The sequence below is a fragment of the Malus sylvestris genome, chromosome 3 (assembly GCF_916048215.2).
Source record: "Malus sylvestris chromosome 3, drMalSylv7.2, whole genome shotgun sequence".
Taxonomy (NCBI): Eukaryota; Viridiplantae; Streptophyta; class Magnoliopsida; order Rosales; family Rosaceae; genus Malus; species Malus sylvestris.
In genome coordinates this window covers 35,827,051-35,854,026 of record NC_062262.1, presented here as the reverse complement: position 1 = coordinate 35,854,026, position 26,976 = coordinate 35,827,051, and the positions used below count along the sequence as shown (strand labels likewise).

Genomic DNA, 26,976 nt, shown 5'->3' with positions numbered 1-26,976 from the left:
CTTTCTTTCATCTCATATATTCCGCAATTTGGGTTTCGGAAAAGAAATCACATTTCCAGATAAACACGTACCCACGGTCCCCCTCTCTCTCTCTCTCTCTCATCTAGAGTCTCCACTTTATTTGCCATCTTCTTTCAGAATCTCTCCCTCTTTTGGCTAATATTATATTATAATTTATAACATTGCCGCTCATCAACCTTCTCTTTTTCCAAATTATCATCGTCACTACAGATCCACAGTAGGATAAAAAACATGGGATCGATTTGATCTCTGAGTCGTTTTCTTTTCTTTAAATTTGCTCTCTTGCGTGAACATGGAGGGAGAATATCAAGAAGTAAGTATATATACATATATGTGTTTGCTTGAATTAGACAATGTTGATATATATAATATGTTTATATAAATAGTGTTTTCTCTAATTAATGGTGTTTATTTTGTTCCATGAGAGAAGGTTTACATAAGGAATTCAAGAGGAGTGGAGCTTTTTACTTGCAGATGGTTGCCCTTTTCATCTCCAAAGGCCCTTGTTTTTCTTTGCCATGGTACTCCCTCTCTCTCTCTCTCTCTCTCTCTCTCTCTCTCTCTCTCTCTTCTTTCTTTTGTTTTTTTCAAACTCGAGCAAATATACTATTCTAACCAACTCGGCTACGTCCGAATCTGCATCCCTGTTTGATGGGAGCATGCGTGGATATTAATCGGTGCTCATTAATGGAGTTGCAGGGTATGGCATGGAGTGCAGCGGTTTCATGAGAGGTATTAAATATCATCTTCAATAATTCATCTTCCTCGTTTTCCATTCCTTCTTTCTTCTTTCTTAATCTCCATTACCATTACTTCTTTAATTAATCTGGCATTTAACTTTTAATTATAGTGTTAAGACAGTAATTTCCCCTTCAACGGTAAAACGGGAAAGAAAGTTTTAGGGTAACTTTCACCTTTCTTCATCTCCACCTTTTTTCTGCATGAAAGGTAAAATGGAAGCATTTTTGCTCACGATCATTTAATATGGTGTATGCTCATCACTATATTAATTACCGTTAGATGAGCTTAAATTTCAAGATTCGTATAGTAAATAAGCACAAATCTCAAAATTCAAATTCATTTAACGGTGATAAATAAGATGGTGAACATACATCATATTAAATAGTAATGAGAAAAAATGCACTCAAGGTAAAATACCCTAAAATTAGGGAAATCAATTCACGAGGTAATAATTTTCAAGCTAATCGATGGGTTTTTTACCCTAGGAAAGTGATTTTTGCGATTTTTTTTCTCCCAACGTACTCTATTATTTTCTAGCTTTTGAATTAAGCACAAAACGACAAAACGACAAAACGAGAGTGAAAGTCACTACATTTATCCAGTAATTTGCCTCTCAAAAAGGGCATATGTCTAGTCGGTTATGTTATCGAATCAAAAGATGATAATATCTTTTGGTAAATAGGGAAAGAGACTAAGAAGACTCTTGCAAAAGTAAGATTTTCAATTATTTCTTTGTAACCTCATGTTTTTAGCACAATATTTTAAGATATTGACACAAAAATTAACGTTAAACTGTGAGGTAGCTAAGAATTCATGAAAATTTTCACTTTAAGAGTCTCTCCTTACCATTTCTCATAGGGAAATAGGCGCATGTGAATTCTGATGATATTGTTGTCTCATATGCTATTTGTGCCCTGCATTTGTTACGATTCACAAAGGGGAGACAAGAATTAGAAAAGAAACACAGCGCGGATAAGCTTAAATCATTGCCAAACATGTGTGTTGCACCGTCCCTTTCATGTCCTATACCACCTACGCGGGATTATTATTGCCCACACTCTTCTTACTCCCTATGCCTACTGCACTGAATGACTGCTGCCATTCTGGTTCAATGTTCAATTATTTGAGGCACAACTGACAACGTGTTTGTGTTTTTTTGGGTCAAATGATAAGTTTTGTTGGACTATCACTGACGGGGTTAAACTTACGCCGTCGTATATAATAGCTTAAATTAGAGGAAATTCCGCTTTTATGAACAGTAAATAGTGGTCATGATAGATATGGTCCTCGCATTCATCTGTTTGTGATAAAATGTTGAATTTTAAATAGTTTCTACGTAGACCAGAAACAGTGAGTACTGGGAGGGACACCATCTTGCTTCGATTTTTATGAACAAGGGAGCGAGTTTCTAGCTCAGCTACATGTATCCCATCGAATCTTTATAGCTGGCATTTAGTAGGTCAGTTGGGAAAAGGATCATCGCCGATTTTTTTCCTGGAATCTTAGAGATCATGTGATTGCTACTATTCATCGTATATTGTACGGTCAGAAATTATTTTAAAATTTAAAATTTAAAATTAAATATAAATAATACTTAAAGAAAACTAATCGCACGATATACAATAAATGGTCACCATCACAGAATCTCTAGGATTCCCAAGAAGCATCCTTTTCCGGTCAGTTGCCGTTGTCTATAATGTTAATTAATAAGCTATCAAAACGTCCTATCTACTTTAGACTTTCTCTTAAATAATTGCCCTAATGTTTGACCACAGTTTTTTAGGAATAGGATCCTCATTGGATTCCTTTCGGATTTTTTTTGGGTATCATGGAAATTCTATGATCGTGATCGTTTATCGTATGTCGTACGGTTAATTTTCGTTAAGTACTATTTATATTTATATTTAAAATGATTTCTGATCATACGATATAGGATGAACAATTACGATCACAAGATCTCCAAGAAAATGATTCGGCAAGGATCCCTTTCCTTAGTTTTAGCATAACCCTACTCAATAATTTAATTAGGTCTGGTGATAAATATTTTTAATTTTTAGATAAAGATTGATAACGATAAATAAGTGACACATAACAAATATATTGTACGAGAAACACTTGCTTGGATCATGTACACTCCTTGCATGTCATATATATCAATTGCATTTACAACATGTGCCACTCACATAAATACATATAGCAACAGAGACAGTTGCAAATAGTACGTGTGAATGCAAATTTTTCTCGTCAAGACATTTTCGACCTTTAAATTTGCTATTTGAAAATTATAATGTGAGGTGTGCTTTTTACTTTCAAATTTATTATTTTGGGCCATCATCCATGCAGACATTCAACTGTCATGTCGCATGGACTAGGTCCCAAATTAAGCTGAAATTTTTGGGCAACCGGGTTTGGTTTTAGTTGGCAAATAAATTTTGGGCCGTAGGGTCTCTAGTATTTAAATATTGATATGACTTGAAGAGTTTATTTAATTGGAAATTTGAGAGATTTTAATAGATTTATAAATTTATGAATTTTTACGGAGTTTATGGGGTGTATTCAATTGGAATTTTAAGGGATTTTAATTCTTTTAATGAATCTAGGGGTATTCAATCAGGATTTCAAGTGATTCTCTGAAATTCTAGGTCTATTCAATTATACTTTTAAGATAATTTATTAAAATCCTTAAAAATCTGGGTGTATTCAATTAGGATTTTAAAAAAGTTTATAACATTCTAGGTGTATTCAATTAGAAATTGATTTTAAAGAATTTGAGAAAGTTGAGGAATTAGAGGGAATTGGAGAGATTTCGTAGTGTATTTTAATCATCCACAAATCTCACATCTTCTCATGAGATTTCAAGGGAATTGAATTAAAATTTTATATGTAATTTCTACAAATCAATTAAACTCCATAAAAATCCATGGATTTATAAATCCATTAAAATATCTCACATTCTCAATTGAATACACCCCTATTAATTGATTTGTAGAGATTCTATGTAAAATTTTGATTCAATTCCCTCCAAATCTCATAAGAAGAGGCGAGATTTGTGGATGCTTAAAATACACTACAAAATCTCTCCAATCCCTTCTAATTCCTCAACTTTTCCAAATTCTTTAAATTCTAATTCCTAGGGGGGTGTATTCAATTGGGAATTTGAGAGATTTTAATGGATTTATAAATCCATGGATTTTTACGGAGTTTAACTGATTGGTAGAGATTCTATATAAAATTTTGATTCAATTCCCTCGAAATCTCATGGGAAGATATGAGATTTGTGGATGCTTAAAATACACTACGAAATCTCTCAAATTCCCTCTAATTCCTCAACTTTTCCAAATTCTCTAAATTCTAATTCTAATTTAATACATGTGGAATGTTATAAACTTTTTTAAAATTCTAATTTAATACACCCAGATTTCTAAGAATTTTAATAAACTATCTTAAAACCCTGATTGAATACACATTGAACTTCAAATAATCACTTAAAATCTTAATTGAATACCTCTAGATTCATTAAAAGAATTAAAATCCCTCAAACTCCCTATTGGATACACCTCCTTAATTGAATACACCTGAAATGTTATAAACTTCTTTAAAATTCTAATTGAATACACCCGGATTTCTAAGGATTTTAATAAACTATCTTAAAATCCTAATTGAATATACACTGAATTTCAGAGAATCACTTAGAATCCTGATTGAATACCCTTAAATTTATTAAAAGAATTAAAATTCCTCAAAATTCCAATTGAATACACCTCCTTAATTACTTTTTGATTTTAGTGTTAACCATTAATTGATAAATTACTTCGATGTGCTATGGTCATGTACATAGAGTGTGGGATTCGCCTAGCTAACGCGGGCTATGCCGTGTTTGGAATCGACTACGAGGGCCACGGACGTTCGAGAGGGGCTAGATGTTACATCAAGAAGTTCGAAAACATAGTCAACGATTGCAATGAATTCTTCAAATCAATTAGTGGTTAGTATCCAATACAATTACGAAGTTTTTAAGTGTGACGATACAAAGTTATTTTAGTTTTAAAGAAAGCGATTTTAAAATGGTATCGCAGCGGAGGAGTACCGGGACAAGTGCAGATTTTTGTACGGAGAATCCATGGGAGGGGCAGTTTCCCTGTTGCTTCACAAGAAGGATCCCACATTTTGGAATGGTGCTGTTCTTGTTGCACCCATGTGTAAGGTAATAGTAACACACATTACATTTTACGTTTAGTTATTTCGTGTGTAAGTTCTACTCGCCTAATCCCACCATCGGGCTAAAGTTTTGCTCACACTTTGCGGAACGGGACTTGATTGCTGAAGAATTAGTAGCACCCCCTGCTGATCACCAATCACGGCTGGACACGTGTCCAATCAACAACTTGGACACGTGTCCAGTCATGATCGATGATCAGCAGAGGGTGCTGCTGATTCTTTCAGTAGCCAAGTTCTATCCCAATTTGCATGTAAGTTTGGATTTGGTTTTGTTGGTGAAGCTTGGTTCACCAAATTAAACTGACCCTTTTTTTTGCGTCTAATATTTTGGTAGATATCAGAAAAGGTCAAGCCACACCCGCTGGTGATCAATGTATTAATCAGAGTGGTGGAGATTATTCCCAAATGGAAGATAGTACCCACCAAGGACGTCATTGATTCCGCCTTCAAAGATCCTGTAAAGCGCGAAAAGGTGACAATTAACTCTACTCTAAATTTTGTACCAATCCGAAAACGTTCCTTCTACGAGTCCGTCAAATTTACCCTAACAGAAGTTTAACGATTCTCTCGGATTTGTACAATTTGCAAAACTCAATACCAATTTCGATGCAATCGAAAATACAGGAACGAAAGTGAATCTTTTGCGAAAGCTGCTGGAACGAGATAGCTTCAAATTTGTAACTTTTTTTTTCGAAATGTTAGATGGAAATGGATCGAGTTTAAATGTTTAGATGGTGTCCCTTTCAGATAAGGAGCAACAAACTGATATATCAAGACAAGCCAAGGCTTAAAACAGCACTGGAAATGCTGAGAACTAGCATGACCCTTGAAGACACTTTGCATGAGGTATTTTCTTGCTTCCATTTTATTCAATATATTTTGACCGACACACTATGTTGGCCAACTGGTCTAACTTTCGTATGCCGAGTTGATTCAGTAATAATGCTAAACTACTTAGATTGCTAATTGACCCGATTAGCGTTGATTTTCGGGATTCATTTGGGCAGGTGAGGCTACCATTCTTCGTGTTGCATGGGGAGGCAGATACAGTTACAGACCCAGAAGTGAGCAGATCACTGTATGAGAAAGCCAGCAGCACAGACAAGACCATAAAACTGTACCCTGGAATGTGGCACGGCCTAACGTCGGGAGAGCCCGATGGGAACGTGGAGGTCGTCTTTGCAGACATCATAACTTGGCTCGAGAAGCACACGAGTGATGACAACTCCGTCGTGGTGCAACCAATCCACACGTTTAAGAATGGCATTCTGAAAATGAACGGCACGGCATCTCCACCATCCCAGACAACCAAAAAAAAGCAGCGACCGCGGACGCCATCATATTTTTGTGGGTTGAGAGGGCGCAGATTGCTACATCACTCGCCAGTGTAACTCAAAATTACGGTGTTTCCATTAGAGATGTTTCATGGACCTCTCTATAACAATCTATCTCCGAATATCAGATACACTTAACTAATGAGTATCGTACTTTTAGAAAAATGATTTCCACACATCTTTGTTTATTTCTCTCGATCCTTCTTTAATGTCTTCGATGCGAAGTCCAAAAATCAAAAGAGGTGCATAGGGGAAGAAAAGGTCTTTCACAATAGTGACCTGATATGGTTTACCCAAAAGCAAGTTCACTGCCAAACGTAGCAGCACCAGCTGCTAAAAACTCTCCCTTTAAATACATTTACCTCGCCGAACATGGGGCTTTTGGTGCATACAAGCATCTTTGTTTGAAGGTTGATATGTAACTAGTGAAATGGATCAATAATTTTGAGAAGCTAATTCAGAATACAAGAAGTAAATATCATGAAAATTTATGTAATCTTATCAATGCCGCCTCTAATGGAGACCGGCGGCACAGAAAAGAATAGGAAGACGGAAAAGAGAAGCTCTCGCTGTTCTATTAAGCTTTAAGACGATAACAACACAGAACGAACAAAAGGACATACAAACGGGTGCTGGAACTTATACGCTACTGTTTTTGCTACTACTGCTGCTGCGAGATCTTTGCTGCTGTATTTTGTCTGGGAATTGGACGGGAAAGAGAACGAAATAAAGAACTGTCTTTCCCCGTTGCAGTTTTGCAAGTGAGAATTCAAGTATATTTGCCAATTGCCATGCCAAGACATTAACATCGGGAGATATATTACAGGGCTGTGGTAGCGCCTTCTTCCTTGTGGTCACCAAAGATGCGTTTCCTGAAGTCAGAGACCATGAGAGGGAGACCCTTTTGAAGGGACACCTTTGGTTGCCAGCCGAGTAAGTCTTTAGCCTTTGTGATATCAGGTTTCCTCTTGTGGGGGTCATCCTCTGTGTTCGGCCTATACTCGATCTTTGCTGCTGGGTCGATTGTTTCTTGCACCACCTGCAAGCACCAACCAACAAACAAGCAAAAAATACAAATTAAGTGATAAACCAGAAAATTATTAAGCTGCAACATTTGATTAGGGATATCATCTGATCTTAATTTTACCTTTGCAAGTTCGAGCATGGTGAATTCACCCGGGTTTCCGAGATTGAAAGGTCCCACATGTTCACCTTCCATCAGACGCATCAGACCTTCCACCTGTTGTGGATTGCGATACACAAAACGGCAGTGTCATATTACTTTTCAGCATCAGCAACAAGCAGTACTAAACCAGAAAATCACTTATGCGTGGAAGAAACTACTTTCCGCTTGCCAGCATAACAGATAAAAGCACACCCCAAATGCCCAACTACGAAGTATTCTATCCCAAATCACACTTGCACATAAGAAAATCTCACTTGCAAGAAAGTCTACCGGAAATTGTACTACTCTATACCTACTTAAACAGATCGCCGCCAGGCGCCAGATACCCTATATTGGACTGTTTACTTCCTCCAATATATTTATAAAACTTTCAAAAGAAACATCGTGAAAGACACGAACATCCTGCTTTTCCGAGGTTTACTAGTTTTGATTCTGAAAAATTCATATGACTCCTCCGAGCAAACAACGATGGTGCAAGAACACAAACAAGTCAACCCAGACTTACCAACATAAGATGCAATTAACAAACGAATGTTGATGATTACTCTCATACGAAAAAACTGATCGAAATGCAAAACATTGCCTAATTAAGCTTAAATCAGAGATGAAGTGCGCAGCATGTGCACAAAAGCATCAATTATATTTATCTAATCTGTACAAATTTTAGTTCGCAAACAGATTTCAAATGCTTTGTACGATGCACATGGGCAACATAACATTCACTAATAACTTTTAATCACCTTCTTAGTCTCTAATCTTGCACTATAAAATTTTCACATGGCTCGATACTATAAACCCTTAAAAGAAGCAATTTGAAGTATTAAACCGCCAAGCTAAGCACAACGCAACAAAGCAAACATAAACAACACCGACTTCTTAATATATGGTATTGAAGTAGACTCACTCACCAGATCAGAAACATATTGGAAGCTCCTTGTTTGCTTCCCGTCACCATAAACCGTCATCGGTTCTTTCCTCAACGCCTGCATTATTGCCACCAACCATCCCGCATTTAGCATTAAAACAAACAGCTCACTGTTTCAACGAAAGATAATCAAATATACAAGCAATTTACCTGAGCAACAAAGTTACTAACAACACGGCCGTCATCTATGCACATTCTTGGCCCGTAAGTGTTAAAAATCCTAGCAATCCTGACCTGCAATGACATACCAAATTGCAAACAAAAATCTTTAGTTCTAAGATTTAAGAAAAACAAGTTCCAAAGATTTCTAGACACCTGTATTAATATGATCAATAAATGTGAAACTTGCAGTGTTTAAAATATCAATATAGGTGAAGATATCGATGTGCAAATTTATACAAATATTGATGGATATTGATATCCATATCTCCCTTGATGGAAATTATGAAAATTTGCAATACGTGAGCATATCGAGTCGTCCAGATTTAGTATGAAAATTTCTCATAAAAATTCAAGTTCGAATCTGCAATGACTTTTGGCAAAATTTCAGTAGTGAATCGTTAAATATTGTCAATATTTATTGATTTTTCTATATCTCGTCGATACGAGGTAAAATTTACATTTCACTCCCTTTTATATAGGAAAACTGATAAAAAAAAGCTTGAAAACCTTGAATTTTAACAATAAGAACAAAATAAAAGGTAAAGTGAATAGTACCATGATTGATTTTTTATTGTTAAAATATGATTTTTCGTTAAAGTGAACAGTATCAGAAGCTATTCGTTTAAATTCCATTTATATTAATTTTTTTTTTTTTTTTTTGACGAAAATATCAATAATTTGGTTGATTTTTTGAACATTAGATCCATGTGACGTTAGTAAAACATTCAAACTTTGCATTTATAAATGTGACCGGTAAATGTGAAACACGGCCAATGTTACCATACCTCAACTCCAGCTCCTCTGTGGTAGTCCATGGTCAATGTCTCGGCCGTACGTTTTCCCTCGTCGTAACAACTTCGGACACCTGTCATCCATTCGACAGCCAACTACCCTGTTAGGTAACAGACCAAAAACTCTGTGCACCCTGTCAGATCTAGACCGACTCTAAACCTCATAACGCCTGTCGATTTTACATTCCTGCCCTCCCCTAATTACTTATTTTACTGCCAATCACCATTGGTCATGGCGGAGACGTGGAGAAAGCACTAATCCCCACCGTCCGATGAGTGGACCCGCAAATCACGGGTATCCCGTTCACCGTGGAAACCGACCGGATCCAAGGAACGTTTGGCCACGTGGCCCCAACCCACCTTGTTCAACGTACACTAGACTCCGTAACTTGTTCAACGTACACGCCCGTCCCGCGCAGTTTAGACTAAACGAAAATCTTGCCGCTAACGTGCGCCGTAACGACAAGTAGAAACGGGTAAAGAAACGGAGAGAGAAGAGATGATGTTGGGAAACTCACCGATTGGATTAACGTTGCCCCAGTAGGTTTCAACCTGAGGGTGCTGCAGAGGATCGCCGTACACCTCGCTGGTGCTCGTCAGCAAGAACCGCGCGCCGATCCTCTTTGCGAGACCCAGCATGTTTAGAGTCCCCACCACATTGGTTTTGTGCATCTCCAAAGATTCAAAATTAAGGCTTCCAAAAAATTTACAACAATAATTGGAACTAAAACGTTACGCAGACATGAGTTAGGTCAGTTGCCGATCAAGCAATTGTCAAGCGGTCACATTGGCCAATTGGTCAGGCGGGATCACTCTTGTCAAGCTCAAGAGACGAGGTGATGTAACCGCCTGACCAACTGACAAAGACACTGTTCTGTACCCTGGCCAATTAATCAAGGAGTGTTGGCCACCTGACCAATTATCGACCGCCTCAGTCAATTGGCCGCAACAGCAAGTCGGCCATGACCGCTGCACTAATTGATTGGTCAGGACTCTGCAACTACTTAAATGTTAAATAAATTTTTAAAAAAATGACGATAAATTGTAGTAGGAAAGGATATAATGGTCTTGACAGGGTTGAACTTGTAATGAACAGGGGAGGCAGGGCAAGCGAGATGGTAGATCTGGTCGACCTCGAGCAGAAGAGGCTCAACGACGTCGTGCCGGATGAGCTCGAACCTCGGGTTTCCGAAATGGTGCATCACATTCTCCTTCCTTCCGGTGAAGAAATTGTCCACAACGATCACGCTGTCGCCTCGCTCAATCAGACGGTCCACAAGATGCGATCCGACGAACCCGGCCCCGCCAGTCACGACGATCCGGAGCCCCTTTCGTTTCAGCCCCAGAGGCACCTTGCCGCCAGAATTCCAGCTGTTCAAACCGAACCGTCGGTCGTAGGCCGGCTTGTAATGGGCCGTCGCCGACGAATCGAAGTCGTACCGGACGTACTCGTTCGAGATCGGGACGTTACCGCTGGCGTACGGAGAAATAGGGGCGGAGGACGGGAGGAGGGTGAACACTACGGTGGCGATAGCAATGCCCACGAGGATGAAAACGAGGCGCTGCTCTCGGAGCAAGTAGTGAATCGGGCGGGTCACGGAGGCCCACGGCTTTGGGGGTTTGGGCGAATAGGTGTCCGCCACCTGTTGGTCGGCTTCGTGCCCTCGGAAAATCAGCTCCGAACCCATTTGTCGGAACTGCGTCGGAAGAGGAGGAGTGAGTTTTGAGAATCTGAGTTAAACGAGTTGGAATCGCCGGCAACTCGCTTTGTGCCGGGTTTTTGTGATGCAGTCTCACTCGTGCATGTGCTGTGGGTATTTAAGCTGTAAGGGGGTGGGAAATAGGGTCTGGCTTTTGGCGGTAATTACAAAACGGCACTTGGCTCCTTTTTCCTGTTTGAAAAGAAAACGGTTGTCATTTGGTGTGATTTTTATGGAAAAGGAATTCATTAGTTTGTCACCTTTTTTTTTTTCAAATAATTATGTTAGTGCATTAAATTGGTAATTATTTAGTGAAAAAGATTGAGGGATATTGAATCGGCATTAGGATACATATTTATTACAATTTTCGTCAATGCGATAAAGGTAAAGCGTTATCTGCCTTTGTCATGCAGTAGAACAATCTATTGGTGTTTTTCTTCAACTTTAACAGAGTTTTCAAATTTGAATTACGAAATAACAAATTCCAATACCAATTTATGATTTCAAACTTCATTTTATAAGTTAATCCAAATTCTTCTCTCTTAATGCAAATATATTGTTGTATTAAAAATATTTATTTTTAATAGTTGGGTGATTTGGTAGGCTGTGGATTTGGTTAATGTATTTCGATTTTTTCATTGATTGATTAACTAATTGTAATTAATAACCATCACGAAAAAGAAAAAAAAAGCCACTAATTGTTAATGGTTTAACAATTTAACATTGGTGGTGGTCACTCGCCTTAACTAGGGGCAGTGAAGACCATGGTCTAAAATATCGATATTATCCCGATATTTTCATCGAAATTTCCGTGTTTTTGGATTACCGATATTTCCGATATCATCGATATTTTAGACCTTGATAGGAACTCTATGTGGTATTAAGTCACTCATGTATCTTACCATGCAATGTATAAAATGTAAAATATTGTACTAATTCATTATATATAAATGATTATGGTGTGTTTAAACTTCTTTCATTAATTACTACATATTTTCTACACTCATAATGTTTGACAGCTCGCTATATAATCAACTTAAATCAGTTAAATCCATTATGCAATGCATTTCCTTCCAATTTTTTGTAATAAACTAATAGATAATTGACTAAATAAACATCATGCAAAGTTTCAATAAAAATTCCCTAAGTTTTTCTTACAATTTCCTTGGTTTTTATTCAATTTTTATCGATATCGATAATATTCTGATATTTCCATCGAAATTTTCGTGTTTTTGGATTACCAATATTTCCGATATCATCGAAATTTTAAACATTGGTGAAGACTTAGGGGGTGGGGAATTATTAATTTTTCAGTTAGATATTATGAATGTCAAATCAAATCCTTCTGGGCACGGTTCATTTGACATGATTGAAGGTGCACTACTGTATCATTACCCAATACCCGTGTTAACCACGAAATTTTGATTTCTTATATGCCATGCAACCACCCAGTAAGAAAGTGTTAGGCCCTCTCCAACTGAAAGATCTAGAGGGTCGAAAATCGTCTCCAACTAAGTGCTAGGTTAGAGGGCTGTGGAATTTGAGAGGGCTCCACATAATTGGAAAGGGCTAAAGGGCTAGAGGGCTGAGCACTTCCAGCCAGCCCTGGGCTGGCCAGAATTTTTTTAAACATATCGGATTTCCTGTCAGTTATAACCGACAGGAATTCTTAAGAAAAAATTCAAGCGTTGCATTTGAATTTTTTTTTTTACAGTTTTATTATTATTTTTTATTTACTAAATTTTTCATATAACTTCTATTTTTTCCTATAACTTTTATTTTACAAAATTTGTTTCATATTTTTTTAAAATTCCATTTTTTCCTATAACTTCTATTTCACAAAATCTGTTTCACTTTATTTTAAATTCTATTTTTTCCTATAATTTTTATTTCACAAAATTTGTTTCATATTTTTTTAAATTATATTTTTAAATAATAAATTATGTTTGGCCCTTGGTTGGAGACGGTTTTTTGTGACAGGGCTAAAACGAGCCCTCTGGCCCTCGGTTGGAGACAAAGGCAAATATGGCCCTGTACTGTTCATTAAAATATTAATATCTTTGAGGATCTTGAAGGGCCAGAGGGCTAAAACGAGCCATCTAGTCAGCCATCAGTTGGAGATGGCCTTAGATATACGTTTAAGAGTTTAATTGCTAAAGATTTCAGTATATAATTATACATGTACATACTAAAGTATTCCAGATCAACGAAGTTAAAACCCAAGTTCACTAAGGTTACAAAATGGAGTGAGCACTAGTGTATCCATAAATAAGTCGGACGTGCAATTACTTGTAATTATTGTTGGATCAAGATGCTTAATAAAATATCTTAAAGATATTGAGGCAGAGCGAGTAACTTAAAAGAAACTAGCCAAAGTAGAGTCGCGGATTTCTTCTTGCCCAAAAAAAAACAAAAAAAAACCCCACCTAGATCGGTTGATGGGAGGCAAATGTAGTCTCAATTATTCAAGGAAAGTAGAAAGTACATATTACACATCACACCAAGACCTCAATGATTTACGTTACGGGGAACATTTGTATTTGGTAACAAGATCCATGTATGTTTGTTTGTGGCGAAAAACGGTGTCATTATACTTTGAGCATTATAAAGGCAACACATATCAAGTTATGGATTTTAATTCAAGATTTTTACACAGAATCATGACCAAAAAGTATACAATTAGTGCCACTATTATTTAGGAGCAGGACTCACCATAAAGAAATTTTCTCATAAATTAATTATCCACAATTCAGAGTCTTAAAACCAATGTTAATGTTTATTTATTTTTCTAATATACAAACGATATTGAGGAAAGAAGATTTGAAGTCAAAACCTTATATGCAAAGAAATGTTAAATAATTAAGTTACAAATTTCTTGTGATAAAAATGGATTTTAAAACTTATGACAAGTACTGTAGAATCTCTAGTTCCAAAAAGGAGATCATTTTCACACTTTTTTTTAACCTTTTACGCATTCATATGTAATCATGTTTGTTGTTTTCGTTTGACCTAACTAATCCAATGACCAAAAACTAAAGTAAACATGTGAAATCACAACTTCCCTTTCATGGAATGCGACGGATCTCTATATTCAAAGGAGGCAGCGGACTCAGAGACTCGAACGGTTCAACAAAGAGAGAAAGAGATTCGGACAATTCAAGTTTTTGAATTTTTGTGAAGTGAGCTAATGGTATGAGCTAATAAGAGCCCTAAACAGGAAATTAAGTGATATGGAACACTCGATTTATGGGTTTCAGACACAAAAATGGGAAGTGAATCTCAATCTCCCTTCCAAAACTAAACCAAAAATAAGTTTGTGGTGTAGTCTTGCTGGCGACTTGAGTTGTGTGCAAACTGGAAACATGATTAAAAAATTAACACACTACAGATTAACCAAACGTATTAAAGATTGAAGGACCTCAGCAGTGCGGATTAATTAGTTTTATAAAACTGGTGCAGTCTGGAGGACAGATGTTGATCTTGTATTTGGAGGTTCATAAATCACAAGGGAATGCGCATGTTAGTATATACTTATTAGGATCCTCGCCGGATCCTCTTTGTGAGGATCCAGTGATATTTTAATCACATATATTCATCATATATCATACAATCAATTTTTGTCAGGTACTATTTATATTAAATTTTAAATAAAAAAATTTACAATAATTTTTAACTGCACTATATACAATGAACGAATGTGATTAAAAGATCCTCAAAATCCTCACAAAGAGGATCGGCGAGGATCCTCCTGGCTGCAGAATATGGATTCTTCTACTTCTTTGTATTTTTCATTTTATTTTTTTATTTTTCTAGTTTTCTATATCTGCAGGCTACATGTCACGCATCAACTTTTAGATCGATGGATTATAGAATATAGACACGCAACTGATACACATTGCTTGTGCCTATTATCATATTGATGCAACTGATCACATTGCAATATAAAATATGTGGTACAAGCTATAGTTTACTTCAAATTAATCGAAACTATCGGTCTATAGGAAAATATTGTGGTACACGTGAAAAGCCAACATAATTATTTGAGTTAAACGTCTGTTTGAAAATGCTGTTAAAATGAATCAAATCACGTTCTAAAAAGGTTGGTTAGAAAAATTTAAAAGTATCTTTTGGGTTATAAAATTAGGTTTATGAGATAACACAACGAAAGCAGTGGGAAAAGTAGGGATTGTTCAACGATATAACCCTAAACAAGGATACGAGGCAACCTCAAGTTTATTTGATAATAAAAATTAAAAAGTGTGATTACAACTCCGAAAGTTGTTTAAACACTCCTATCAAACCCTACCTCCTAAAGAAAAATAAGGCTCGAGCCTCACAGGGAAGAACTTAGAGATTTCGTCCAAACTGCTTCTTCTACGGCCTATGCTTGTCAAACTGCTCGTAAACTTATCCGCTAACCAGTTTACGTCAGGAGAAGCACTTGCTAGATGTTTATTCATAAAAATTGATGGTAGATCCAATTCAAATTTCTACTAGTTTTTTTTTTAACCAAATTTCTACTAGTTAGGTTGACATAAAGAGACACATAGATAGGAAACAAATATCTTTATCGATAATATATATATATATATACACACACCAATAAATACACGCACACAAAATTGTTTTATTCACTATATTTAGAGATTTTGGTTGAGCCTTTTTTGTGTTTTAAAAATGAATATCCTGGCAAACTAACATAAATTTATGGAATACATTTGACCAAGTTGGAATTTTAAATTGACCACGTAACTCAATTGCTTTAGTTTTTTTTTTTTTTTTTGGTAATTTATATAAAAGTCCAAGTTGTTGCTTTTTTCTGTCCGACTTTTCGGTCTTAAGAATGTTGGCCTTTAAATGGGTGATTGCCCTTCTCTGACCCTTACTGCTCAACCTAAAAACAAGTGGCTAATGTGGTCCACTTATTGAACGGGGTTCTTTTAGGCACTGTGTGACCAACTGTAGCTTTTAAAAGTAGGTAGATAAAAGTCTTACTTTTGAATCTCTCAAGCAATATTAAGAGCATTTCATCTTTAGGCTTTAGCAAATAAATTGTAAAGAATAAGAATTAGGTCACAATAAACTAATTGAGTACATGTGACCCTAAAGAAAGAGGATGCCGCCTCAAAAGGTCAACAAATGACCTAACCCTACAATTAAAGGCAATTTGTTGAGACTTGAAGTCATTTGGACGCTTCATTTACCCTCACATCCACCATACATATAATACTTAATATTTGGTTCCACCATCTAAGTTAATTTATGCCTAACATGATCACATACTTGACAAAATCTTGAGTGTAACCAGTGTGATATATTTTTCTGTTTCTCACTCTCATCATATGAATCTATCCACGGATTCGTACCCTACTCTTTTGATTTTTCGTTTACGTTTTTCATTTTTTAGGTTTCGTTGTTAAGTTAATTTACTCCCTTTACGTAACCTAACAATTAGTCACCGTGCCCTTGATGAATATGGACACTTTCCCTTTCTTTTTTCTTTTGGTCAATATGGACACTTTTTCCCTTCCTTTTTCCTTTTGGTCAATAGGGATACTTTCCCTTTCCCTTTACCACTTCATTATCCATGCACTCCTCGATCGACTCATACTATTTGGTACCAAGTTTAAGTGAAAATTTGCTTCGGTGTATCTTATAAACATGAAGTTTTAGTCGTTAAATTTTAATTATTGAATTTTTAACAAAGACTTTAGCCATTGAAAAATATCATAACATATTGGAAAATCTCAAGTTTAAGTTGACAACTAATATGAATTTAAGTTAAGTTTGACAAGTAATATGACTAAAAGAACAAACCAAAATGGAGGGACCTCCCTAGGGTCGGGGGTCCTTTGAAATAAAAATATCACCACTTTTAATAATGAGATAGAAGGTGAATTTCTAGTTTACTGGGTGGTGGTCTTTTTTGTTTTCTTTATCTTTTTTCGATTTTAATTTTTTAGTTTTAATTTCCTTTTTATAGAAAAAGAATAAAAATAAGTACAAGCTGGTGGTCCAGTAATAAAGAGAGGTCTTGGGTTCGAAACCTGTTGCCGGTGTGGAAGCTAGATTTGTGGTCAGGGAGATGCTGAAATGCCTTTATGAGTCTTCCCGGCCTTTAGAAATTGTGGATAACCTTGATTTGCCACCAATTGTGTCATTTTTTAAAAAAATTAAAAAAAGGATAAAAATATTTTTAAGTGTCCGTGTGGGTTATTTTAGTACCATGGGTGGCTTGCTTTTGTTGGATGGTGTTAAAATTGAATATTGCATGTATAAGCAAATGCTCTTTACCAATTGAGTTTTGATCCCTTTATTAGACGTGGTTGTAAACATGAACCTTCATAGCTCAATTTACTTATGCAGATTTCATTTGGTATTATTGTCGGTTATGTCGTTTGAATGCCGTTTTGGTTATATGTTTATTTAGGGTGGGTTGTGTCGTAGTAGTAGGGTTTTAGCCTTCTAGGTGCATCATGAATGTTAACGAGACCCACAAATACAGGACTTGGTTTGCACGTCGGAGGAGAAGTAGCAGTCATATGCAAGTAACGCTGATGACGCTGCGTCATACACGTGGCATGACTTCCCACGTTTCCGCCAAAATTGGCCACTAGCCGCCATGATTGAGCACAAAAATAGTACTAAATTGACCATTCACATATCAGACTCTGGCAGATCCACTAAATTCATCTCCAATGGAAGAGATTTTTCAGTACGATCGGCACACGAGATGGTATATCACATGTTATTATACAAATTGTAAGATTTATGTGTCAAAAAGTTAATATCTTAAAAAATAAAATTTTCCACCACTTACATAAAAACACGTGGTGTACCACTCGTGTTCCCATCACGTTTAAAAATCTCTCCTCCAATAGAGATGGATAAAAGTCTAAAAGTAAGAAGATTATCTGATTTGTCCAAAAATTCATCTTTAACCGATAGTTGAACTATAATTTTATAGTGTCCACAAGGCTATTATTTACCGATATTGCTAAAGTTTATTAAATGTGTGATCCTCATCATCAATCATACTCTTTTCAAGGAATATCATTCACAATGCAGCTATAGGCATGCCGATGTCGTTGAAATAACTATAACAATGAAAATATAAAGTCTTACCTCGTGTGAAGGTTCCTTTTATTGGTTAGGATTTTGTTCTATGGTGAGAGTGGTTTTAATGCTCATCCATTGAGCCCTAGCAAAAAGAAGACCATCATATTTTTATTTACCAAATAAGAATATAATTAGTTTTCGAAGAGAATAATATCATTTATGAATGTTATTTTCTTTGAGAAAATTTGTAGGTTTAGAGTTTGCTCCACTGGAGTTTTGGTCCATATATTAAAAATTCATGAATACCAATTTATAAACTCGTTACAATGTAGATCAAAGGTTATTTTGGAAAGAAAAAAAAAAACACTAGTGTTAGAACTTTTAAAACAAATGATATCAAGGAGCAAACAAGAGACGGAAATCATAACAGGGTTACCAAAATAATCATTTCTCCGCATTAGGGTTGTTTTCATTGCCTATTCTATGACCAACGACCCAAGCCTTTTAATTAAACTAGTCCTCCCACCCACCAGAATTAGGCAGCTTGTAGTGGACATACCCTAACCCTAACAATTCTTCCTCTATTTTTTTTATAAATTTGTTAGCTTATATATATATAGAATTGTCACATATGACTGCGATGTGCAACCTTTCTCATACATGAAATTCTGGGGTTATCAGGCACATCAAACTTGAATTAACGTAAAATAAGATCAATTCATTCACTTGGTGCCAAGTTTATTAGTGAAAGTTTAGCAAATAAATACAATTAGGTACCTTCTAATTATATTATTTATTGTTTATTCTTGTTTTAGTTTATATATCATTATCAACTTTGTCTAACAAGTATATTAGTATGAAGCTAAATTATTACAAACATGAGGTTTTGAACAAACAAAAAGAGAAAAAAGAAAGAGGATGCATGGACTGTGGAGGAAAATTTCGACAAAAGTTGCTTACTTTTTCTTGGCAACCAAACAGCCTCAATGGTACGATATTCTTCACCTAAACTTTCCAAGAAAGCCTTAAGCTTTTCCAGTTCTTATTGGGGTGTGGTCCCCACGAGATTCAAAATTACATATTTAGGTTTTTTCCATTTTTATTTTTTTACGAATACGGATAACATTCAAAATAACTATATAGCGTTTTAAAATTGTATATGTCACATCCCGATCCAGGCCTCCATCATATTTCGGGCTCGACTCTACCGTAGCACGATATTGTCCTCTTTGGACCCTGACCACGTCCTCATGATTTTGTTTTTGGGAACTCATATTAGAACTTCCTAGTGGATCACCCATCATGGGATTGCTCTCGCAGATATTATCGGCTTTGGGCCCCGACCATGCCCTCACGGTTTTGTTTCTAGGAACTCAGACGATAACTCCCTAGTGGGTCACCCATCATGAGATTGCTCTCGCGCGAACTCGCTTAACTTCGGAATTCTAATAGAACCCGAAGCTAGTGAGCTCTCAAAATGCCTCGTGCTAGGTAGAGATGAAAATATACATATAAGGTTTACATGATCCACTTTCCTAAACGATGTAGGATGTTACAGTATATATGTTATGTTACTAACTATTTATGACATGGAAAAATACCAAAGGCCGGGCATGTTGAATTTATTGATATGTGGTCTACGGAGTTTTGAATAATCTCCAAATTCAGTCATTTCTTTTAAGTTAAACTTTAAATTCACTTGACTAACAGAATCTATTCGGAAATTCAAAGTTCATTGATGACGGGTTAGTAAAACCACAAACGTACCTCTCATAATTTTGTTCACTTAACGATGGCGATGCCGTCACTTCACATTGGTTATGTCATCACTTACCACTTATTTTCGGCCGGTAGAAATAGTTTTTATGTTAGAGGTAAAACTGTCCAATGCTTACAAATTGACGGTTCTATTTGTTTGACATATAGATTTCTGCAAATAAATTGACCGTTCTATTTGTTTGACATATAGACTTCTGCAAATAAATTGACCTATCAAGGCTACACAAAACACAAAAGATGAACTGACATGGGGGCCGTCCATGCACTCCAAGCACTAAGGTCGATTAACTTGCTGTCAATTTTCTTCCTGGAAAACGACTTCCAATATTATCAAGTAAAAAGATCGAAGTTGAAGTCTGCCTAACTCAAATTCTTAACCTCACAAAGCCAGTTGTTTTATTAGCAATAAAAAAATACTCGACTATTTTCTTTCCAAAACTAACGTTGTCGAATTCTTGAAAAGGCATAGACTTTCAAATTTAGTGTCCTTAATTTCAAGATATAAACGTTGAAGTTGTATGATATCAATCCAAAATTAATTAACAAGTCTCACAGTTAGGTCTAGCCACATATTTAGATAAAAAAACCATTTACGCATAAAGGGTAATTGTAAAAAATTGTACATATCATAATCAACATATCTACTCAACTATGTAATTTTTGTAATTTTGATGAGAAACTTTTTCCTAATCCCAACCTGTCAATCACAATTTAGTTATTTACACAAATAATGGCTAGTTATTTGATAACAATAAAACATAATAACAATTACTCAACATTAAAAATTAATTGAGGATAATATAAAATAAAGACTTGGTTCATGATTGATCTAAGGAAAGACATGGTTGAATTTGATGACATGGAAGAATATTCGAAACTCCAAATTGGCTCCAAGGCTGCACAATCCTCGTCGTAATTCCGGTGGAAGTTTGAATAGCTCTATCTCTCAGAGACGGTCTGTTCTCAATGTGTGTGTGTGTTTTTTTTGTTAAAATTTTAAGAGGATTAGTTTGTGACATTGTCACGTCAAGTTATTGCCGCGAATGTATATATTTATATGATTACAAACTTTTAGGAGTAAGGAGTTAACCAATCCAATTAGGGCTTGGATTAGGAATTCTCTTTGTCGGCAAGGAAAGCTACACTTTTCCTTTTCTTTCTTGCACTTGTCGGATCTCCCATTCCTTGGACTTTTAGCACAATTACATGCGTAATAATGGAAAGACCAAATTTGAGAACCGATTAAAGCTGAGAAATCTGTGTGTTCTTACCACATACAGTCTTTCATTTGTCGCCTTCATGTTACGTTTTAATAAACCCTTGCCAACAACTTCAATAATTGCTCGTTAACTAAAATAAACAGTATTAAAACGTACACATATATTTTGTATCTTTGTAGTTTCACTTTGTTTGTTTGGTAATATTAATTTTCCACACGACGACGTTGAATCGTACCAACCACTGCAAACATGAAGAAGAAAATAAACATCTGCAACAACAAACGTTGGCTGAATTTATGGGCCACTTTTGCGAACCGAGATTTCTTCGGATATCGTAGTCAGCGGACTCAAAGATGAGGGCTGTTTAAGCGGAAAATAGAGTCGGACTCTTGTTTCGGGTATGATGTGCTAATGAAGATTATAAATTTAAAATGAGTAGTCTGAATCTCTAAATCTGTCGGTCCAGATATAGAAATCCGTAGAGGATCCCAATTCCCAAATCTTCTTTTGCAAGCACAGGTGTGTTGACGTGATAGATTACACGCCCCGCAGCACACACCGACATTGTGTTTGTTGAACCCAGCTCCAACTCCTGGAACTAACTATGGTCAAACTGTAGTTTATCATGATTGATAAGGTTGTTGAGTCTTTTATGTTGGACAGCGTGACATCCTCGTTTAAATCGGTTGAACTTGTGATTGTTCTCAAACATTCAATATGACCACTTAGGTCAGGACTACACTGCCATGATATTGAAAGTGGTGGGTTGTTAGTTAGAACTTGTGATTGTTCTCAAACATTCTTAGGTCAGGACTATACTGCCATGATATTGAAAGTGGTGGGTTGTTAGTTAGATATATGATAGATTCATATAAAAAATTCAGTGGTTAAGTTGAATGTAATATGTTGATCGATTTGCTAATCACCTATCACTACAAGAAAAGTGATCAACAATTACTCTAATGTAACAGTTTAATTTAGTAGTAATTGCTGGAGTAACAATGATGTTGCAAATAAGAAAATTGTGCCAAAAGCTAAAAATAAGTAATAGTACACCACAATGGTGACTAATGCATTAATATATATATATATATATATATATATATATATATATATATATATATTTGTCACTATTTTCTCATTAGCAATATTATTATTAAGTTAAACTGCTAACAGGTAACCTATCCAAAAGAATTTGTTAAAGTAATGCAGTTTGTAACTTGTTAATTTGCTTACTGAGCTTATTGGCTTTTGAATTGTATATTTACTTGCTGAGTTTATTGGTTTGTATAGCATTTTAATTTTATTTTAAGTATAGTTTTTTTAAGTGTAAATAGGCATTTATTTATATGATATAATAATAAATTTACTTAAATTCACCGAATTCGTCTAGACTCCTGGACTTTAAGCCACATCCGCTGACAAACTAGCGCCTAGCATATTTCAGAACCTTTAATTAAACACAACATATGTAGTCATAATCTTCTCTTCCTACGAATTAGGAAGGCTTCCCAAGCCAGTAGTCGCAAGTTTGTTAACAAGAGCCAGTGCATTATTGGTGATATGCGTAACTTTCGAAACCCTATTTTGTAGCAATTTGACTTGTTTTCCTTTGTGACCCTCAAAGCCATCCAAGCAGGTGTCTCCATCAGTTAGGGCAGCACTGAGCCAGGTTTTCAGGTCCGCCATTTCCGAGCCGAATGTCGTTTTAGTAAGCGTCCTGAGAACACCGAGTGATTTGTGAAGCTCATCGATCGCGTTCAGAAAGCACTCAATGCAGTCGGACAAAGCAACTTTGTTTATCCCTTGCATACCACGCCTGTGCTTTTTCAGAGTTACCTGTTGAAGAATGTAACAAATCTACATGTCGGAAACTTACAAAACAAAATACAAATATATAAGTGAACTGTTCTACTACTAATAACATATAGAACCAATTATTATTTTTTTCGATAAAACCCCACACTTATGCATGTATTAGCAAGTGGTTAAACGTCAGTTGAGAACAACCATCGGTGTTAATTAGTAGTAGACCCACGCCACTCGTTTCTCTTTGAAATTTTGACATTACCAAGTAATGAGCAGCACTCTTGGTCTCGCTCAATGAAACTGAAACCCCGGCTCGTGCCCACCTGCTAGGGCTGTTCTTGGCCAATGTCGAAAACGATGCCAGTGAGTGGATGCAAAGGTCTCGATACCTGGTCACACTGCAGGCCTCTTGAACATAGTTTTTGTTCCCTTTTCCAGATACCAATTGAGTTGAGAAACTCAGCCACATTACAGGAAAAATGAGTGACACGAAGACGTAATTGGTACAAGATGCCATTTTCATTGCGGAAGGAAAAATAATTTTAACCTGTTTTTCTCTGTATATCGAAGAACTGAAGATAGTTAAATCGGAGAAGATGATGAAATCTGAGAGGGTTAAGCTAGCTTATTATACAGGGTCCTAGAGTGTGGGGATTTTTTTCGTAGGCGAGAGGCTGGTGAGTGCAGTAAAGAGGCCAACTGGAAAGAGAGGGATATACTGATGAGCAGAAATCTTAGGTTGAAATGGTGAAAATCATGTGAATGGGCTGCAGGGAATTGATTATTATGATTAAAGATTAATAGGATCTGATATTTCGGTGCTTTTCTAGTATTTTAACTATTAAACAAATCGTATCTATGATCAAAATTAAAGAACGAAAAACTTTCGAACAGAGAATTAGAATAGTACTTCGAAGCATTATAAAATTTTCGTATATTAATTAGACTACAACAAGTTAGATTGATTAATATGAAAACAAATAAAGGCAAATATTCAAAGGGATTTAAATTTTAGCAGCCACATAAAGTGAGGTTAGGGAGATTATGTTGAATATAAAGTCTTAACAATACGTGGTTAAGTTCGGACAATATTTACGTGGTTAGGAGTAGACTATTGATTTGTTTCTCTAAATATATGATTGGTCTAGTTCAAATGAATCAGAACAATTAGTCTTATTTCACGTGAATAAATTAATTTAGATCTTTCATGAAAAATGTTTTGCACTATGTATCATTATCGCACTCCCTATCATTACAATTTTTAGGAAAACTAATGAAAATAACTTGAAAACTTTGAGTTTTAACGATAAGGACAAAATAAAGGCTAAAGTGAATAGTATCAGGTTTGACTTTTTAGTGTAAAAATATGATTTTTCATTAAAGTAAACAGTATTGGGGACTTTTCGTTAAAACTCCCTACATTTTTCTCATGATAGCTAAATCTTGAGCCAAACCCTTTTCTCCCATCAACTTCTCTCGTTTATTTAATTTCCTTTGGCAATTGGTATCAAGTATCTTTTCATATCACATGCAGATGAGCAATTTTTTGGTTGGATTGTCGTGTTATTAATGTGTTCATGTAAAATGGTCCATGAGATTGATAGAACTCTTTATTTTGATCTCTGATAATAAAAATCTATATTCTTGTTAGATTGTCAAGTGAACAACCACGTAACCACCTTTTTTAAACGTATTTTTTGTCAAACCAAGGGATTTAAGACCTAGGATTGAATTCAAAGGCAAGCCACTTCACTTTTTATGGGACCAAACTTTGGGTTGCTTACATTATAGGCCGAACCAGCCCAACCAAACCCAACGCTACCAAGGTACCCAACGACGTCGTTGCATCTTGATTTCCTTCGTAAGATTCAACGGTTCGGATGCGCCTAATAATAAACAACCTAATTTGCCTCGCGCGTTCAGTCATCACCTTCCTTCGTCTAAAACCTCACGCAGAGACAGAGCTCCCCAAAAACCCTAAACTCCCAAAGGTAATTTCGTTTAAGTTTTCAATTAGTTTGAATTATCTGACGAATCCCTAGGATAAATTCACTCTCTCTGTAATCTAAATGCGTATACTTTTTTTTGTTTTAATTTTTTTTGCAGTATTAATCACAAAGCTACGAAGCTGAAATTGCAAACGCTGAAACTCAATATTCTTGAAATCCATGGCTCGCTTCAAAAATGTAAGCTTGAAAATTTTCGGTTCTGTTTGGATGTCGAGAAAATTTGAATCAAAGAGGTTTTTTTGTTGTTGTTAATTTTCTCGGAAACGTAGTTGATTGTTGTGTTTCTGAAAATTTGAAAACAGAAGAAGAAGGTGTTTGTGAAGCCGGTTTCGACGAAGAAGCAGGCTAATGTGGACCATATCACAGGGGATAAAATCCCAAGGAGCTTTGTGTTTTCCAGATGCAAGTTGCCTGGTCCTCTGAGGCAGCTTCAAGCTGATTTGAGGAAGCTCATGCTTCCCTACACTGCCCTTAAGCTTAAGGTATGCAAATATTCGTTCCGTCTTTATATATTTCGCAATGCTTTATGATATTTGATTTGTTTAAATTTTAATTGATTAGAAGAGATGAGGTAAGAATCTGAAGTAAAGAGCTGAGCTTTTTCCGCAATGTTTTTGCAGGAGAAGAGGCGGAACAATCTTAGAGACTTTTTGAATGTGGCCGGGCCTATGGGGGTTACACATTTCCTCATGTTGTCGAAAACTCCAACTGCGCCGTACCTTAGGGTTGTGAGGACACCTCAAGGCCCAACGCTTACATTTAAGATACAGGAGTACTCTTTGGCGGTTGATATTGCGCGGTCTCAAAAGCGTCCTAGATGCCCGGCAGATCTTTTTAAGAATGCCCCCTTGGTAATCTTAATCAGTTGCAATCTGCTTAGGCAAATTCATGTAGTTTAAAGTTTCACGAAAAGGATATCGTAAAAATGGGTTCTAACGAACACTGTTTTTTATTTTGTAGATTGTTCTTTCTGGTTTTGGGACTGGAGAGCAACATTTGAAGCTCACAACTATACTGTTTCAGAACATCTTTCCAGCCATTGATGTTAACACTGTAAGTTCACGAAATGATACCAACCAGTTGTCGGATTGAAAAGGATTTATGTTCCCCGCTGAGTGTGGTCTTGCTGTGAATGTTTCAGGTGAAACTTTCTTCATGCCAAAGAATAGTGTTGCTTAATTACAACAAGGACACAAAACTGATTGATTTCCGGCATTACTCCATAAGATTACAGCCTGTGGGTGTCTCCCAGAGATTAAGAAGATTTGTTCAGAACCATCAAGTCCCTGATCTAAGAAATCTTCAAGACGTGAGTGACTTCGTCACAAAGTAAGCCTCCCCCCCAGTTTCCTTTCCCCCGCTGTCTCTAATTGTTTAGTTATTTAGTTTTCTATTATTGGGTTTGCATTTTGAAAGTGGATTAAACTTGATCTTTTATCTTATTCCGAAGGGCTGGTTACGGATCAGAAAGTGAAGCGGATGATGAGGCAGCGACCGTGACTTTGGCTAATGATCTAGGTAGGGTTAATCGGGCTTCCTCAAAAAGTGCTGTCAAGCTTCAAGAGATAGGACCCAGAATGACCCTTCAACTCATGAAGATTGAGGAAGGATTGTGCACCGGTGGAGTCATCTTCAGTGAATATGGTACGTTAATCTTATCCTGTCGTACATTTCTTGTGATTTTGACAGTCTGCTCTATGACATCATGATCAAGAGAAGACGAGTGACAATTATATGCTTATGCTTTTCTTTGGTTAGGAAATGGCGATGGGAAGAAAAAGGAAGGCAACCATGAAGACGAGGAAAACGATGACGAAGATGAAGAAATTGATGATGAAGATGAGGAAAATGATGAAGAAGATGGTGAAGATATCGACGAAGACTAACAACTCCAGAAGCTGTCTTTCCTGTTGTACGTTGATATTCCTCCGTTTGTAATCGTCAACTATTTGAGTGTTTGCAGTCTATTGAAAGCCTGAAATTTCAATGCACCCATCAATACATATGTTTTGAGGATCCAAT

The 26,976-nt window shown here is 36.2% G+C and overlaps 4 protein-coding genes across 4 annotated transcripts; 2 read left to right on the top strand and 2 right to left on the bottom strand.

Moving 5' to 3' along the window:
• Positions 1–35: 35 nt before the first annotated feature.
• On the top strand, positions 36–6,490 carry LOC126614857 (caffeoylshikimate esterase). Its single transcript, XM_050282535.1, has 8 exons — positions 36–334; positions 452–542; positions 721–753; positions 4,601–4,747; positions 4,839–4,966; positions 5,315–5,452; positions 5,728–5,826; positions 5,988–6,490. Exons 1-8 carry the CDS (start codon positions 314–316, stop codon positions 6,369–6,371), a joined length of 1,041 nt encoding a protein of 346 aa, XP_050138492.1. The 5' UTR covers positions 36–313; the 3' UTR covers positions 6,372–6,490.
• Positions 6,491–6,731: 241 nt separating this feature from the next.
• Positions 6,732–11,182, bottom strand: LOC126614839 (UDP-glucuronic acid decarboxylase 2). Its single transcript, XM_050282507.1, has 7 exons — positions 10,435–11,182; positions 9,897–10,039; positions 9,373–9,452; positions 8,576–8,659; positions 8,409–8,483; positions 7,462–7,554; positions 6,732–7,353 (listed from the first exon to the last, which is right to left on the bottom strand). The coding sequence occupies exons 1-7, from the start codon at positions 11,064–11,066 to the stop codon at positions 7,135–7,137; spliced, it is 1,326 nt and encodes a 441-aa protein (XP_050138464.1). The 5' UTR covers positions 11,067–11,182; the 3' UTR covers positions 6,732–7,134.
• Positions 11,183–22,454: 11,272 nt separating this feature from the next.
• LOC126614847 (pectinesterase inhibitor 6) lies at positions 22,455–23,532 on the bottom strand. Its single transcript, XM_050282518.1, has 2 exons — positions 23,208–23,532; positions 22,455–22,975 (listed from the first exon to the last, which is right to left on the bottom strand). Exons 1-2 carry the CDS (start codon positions 23,466–23,468, stop codon positions 22,628–22,630), a joined length of 609 nt encoding a protein of 202 aa, XP_050138475.1. The 5' UTR covers positions 23,469–23,532; the 3' UTR covers positions 22,455–22,627.
• A 1,238-nt stretch (positions 23,533–24,770) lies between these two features.
• LOC126614841 (peter Pan-like protein) lies at positions 24,771–26,975 on the top strand. Its single transcript, XM_050282509.1, has 8 exons — positions 24,771–24,936; positions 25,052–25,131; positions 25,257–25,436; positions 25,575–25,805; positions 25,915–26,007; positions 26,096–26,283; positions 26,405–26,598; positions 26,713–26,975. Exons 2-8 carry the CDS (start codon positions 25,114–25,116, stop codon positions 26,838–26,840), a joined length of 1,032 nt encoding a protein of 343 aa, XP_050138466.1. The 5' UTR covers positions 24,771–24,936; positions 25,052–25,113; the 3' UTR covers positions 26,841–26,975.
• The last annotated feature ends 1 nt before the right edge of the window (position 26,976 follows it).

Coding starts and splice junctions, on each gene's coding strand:
- LOC126614857 (XM_050282535.1), top strand. CDS start 314: ATGGAGGGAGAATATCAAGAA. Junction 4,748..4,838: donor ATTCTTCAAATCAATTAGTG/GTTAGTATCCAA, acceptor ATGGTATCGCAG/CGGAGGAGTACCGGGACAAG. Junction 5,827..5,987: donor TTGAAGACACTTTGCATGAG/GTATTTTCTTGC, acceptor TCATTTGGGCAG/GTGAGGCTACCATTCTTCGT.
- LOC126614839 (XM_050282507.1), bottom strand. CDS start 11,066: ATGGGTTCGGAGCTGATTTTCCGAGGGCACGAAGCCGACCAACAGGTG. Junction 10,040..10,434: donor CCTGTCAAGACCATTATATC/CTTTCCTACTAC, acceptor GATGCACAAAAC/CAATGTGGTGGGGACTCTAA. Junction 8,484..8,575: donor TTAGTAACTTTGTTGCTCAG/GTAAATTGCTTG, acceptor GCAATAATGCAG/GCGTTGAGGAAAGAACCGAT.
- LOC126614847 (XM_050282518.1), bottom strand. CDS start 23,468: ATGAAAATGGCATCTTGTACCAATTACGTCTTCGTGTCACTCATTTTT. Junction 22,976..23,207: donor AGAGTGCTGCTCATTACTTG/GTAATGTCAAAA, acceptor ATTCTTCAACAG/GTAACTCTGAAAAAGCACAG.
- LOC126614841 (XM_050282509.1), top strand. Junction 25,806..25,914: donor TTTTTAAGAATGCCCCCTTG/GTAATCTTAATC, acceptor TTTATTTTGTAG/ATTGTTCTTTCTGGTTTTGG. Junction 26,599..26,712: donor AGTCATCTTCAGTGAATATG/GTACGTTAATCT, acceptor TTCTTTGGTTAG/GAAATGGCGATGGGAAGAAA.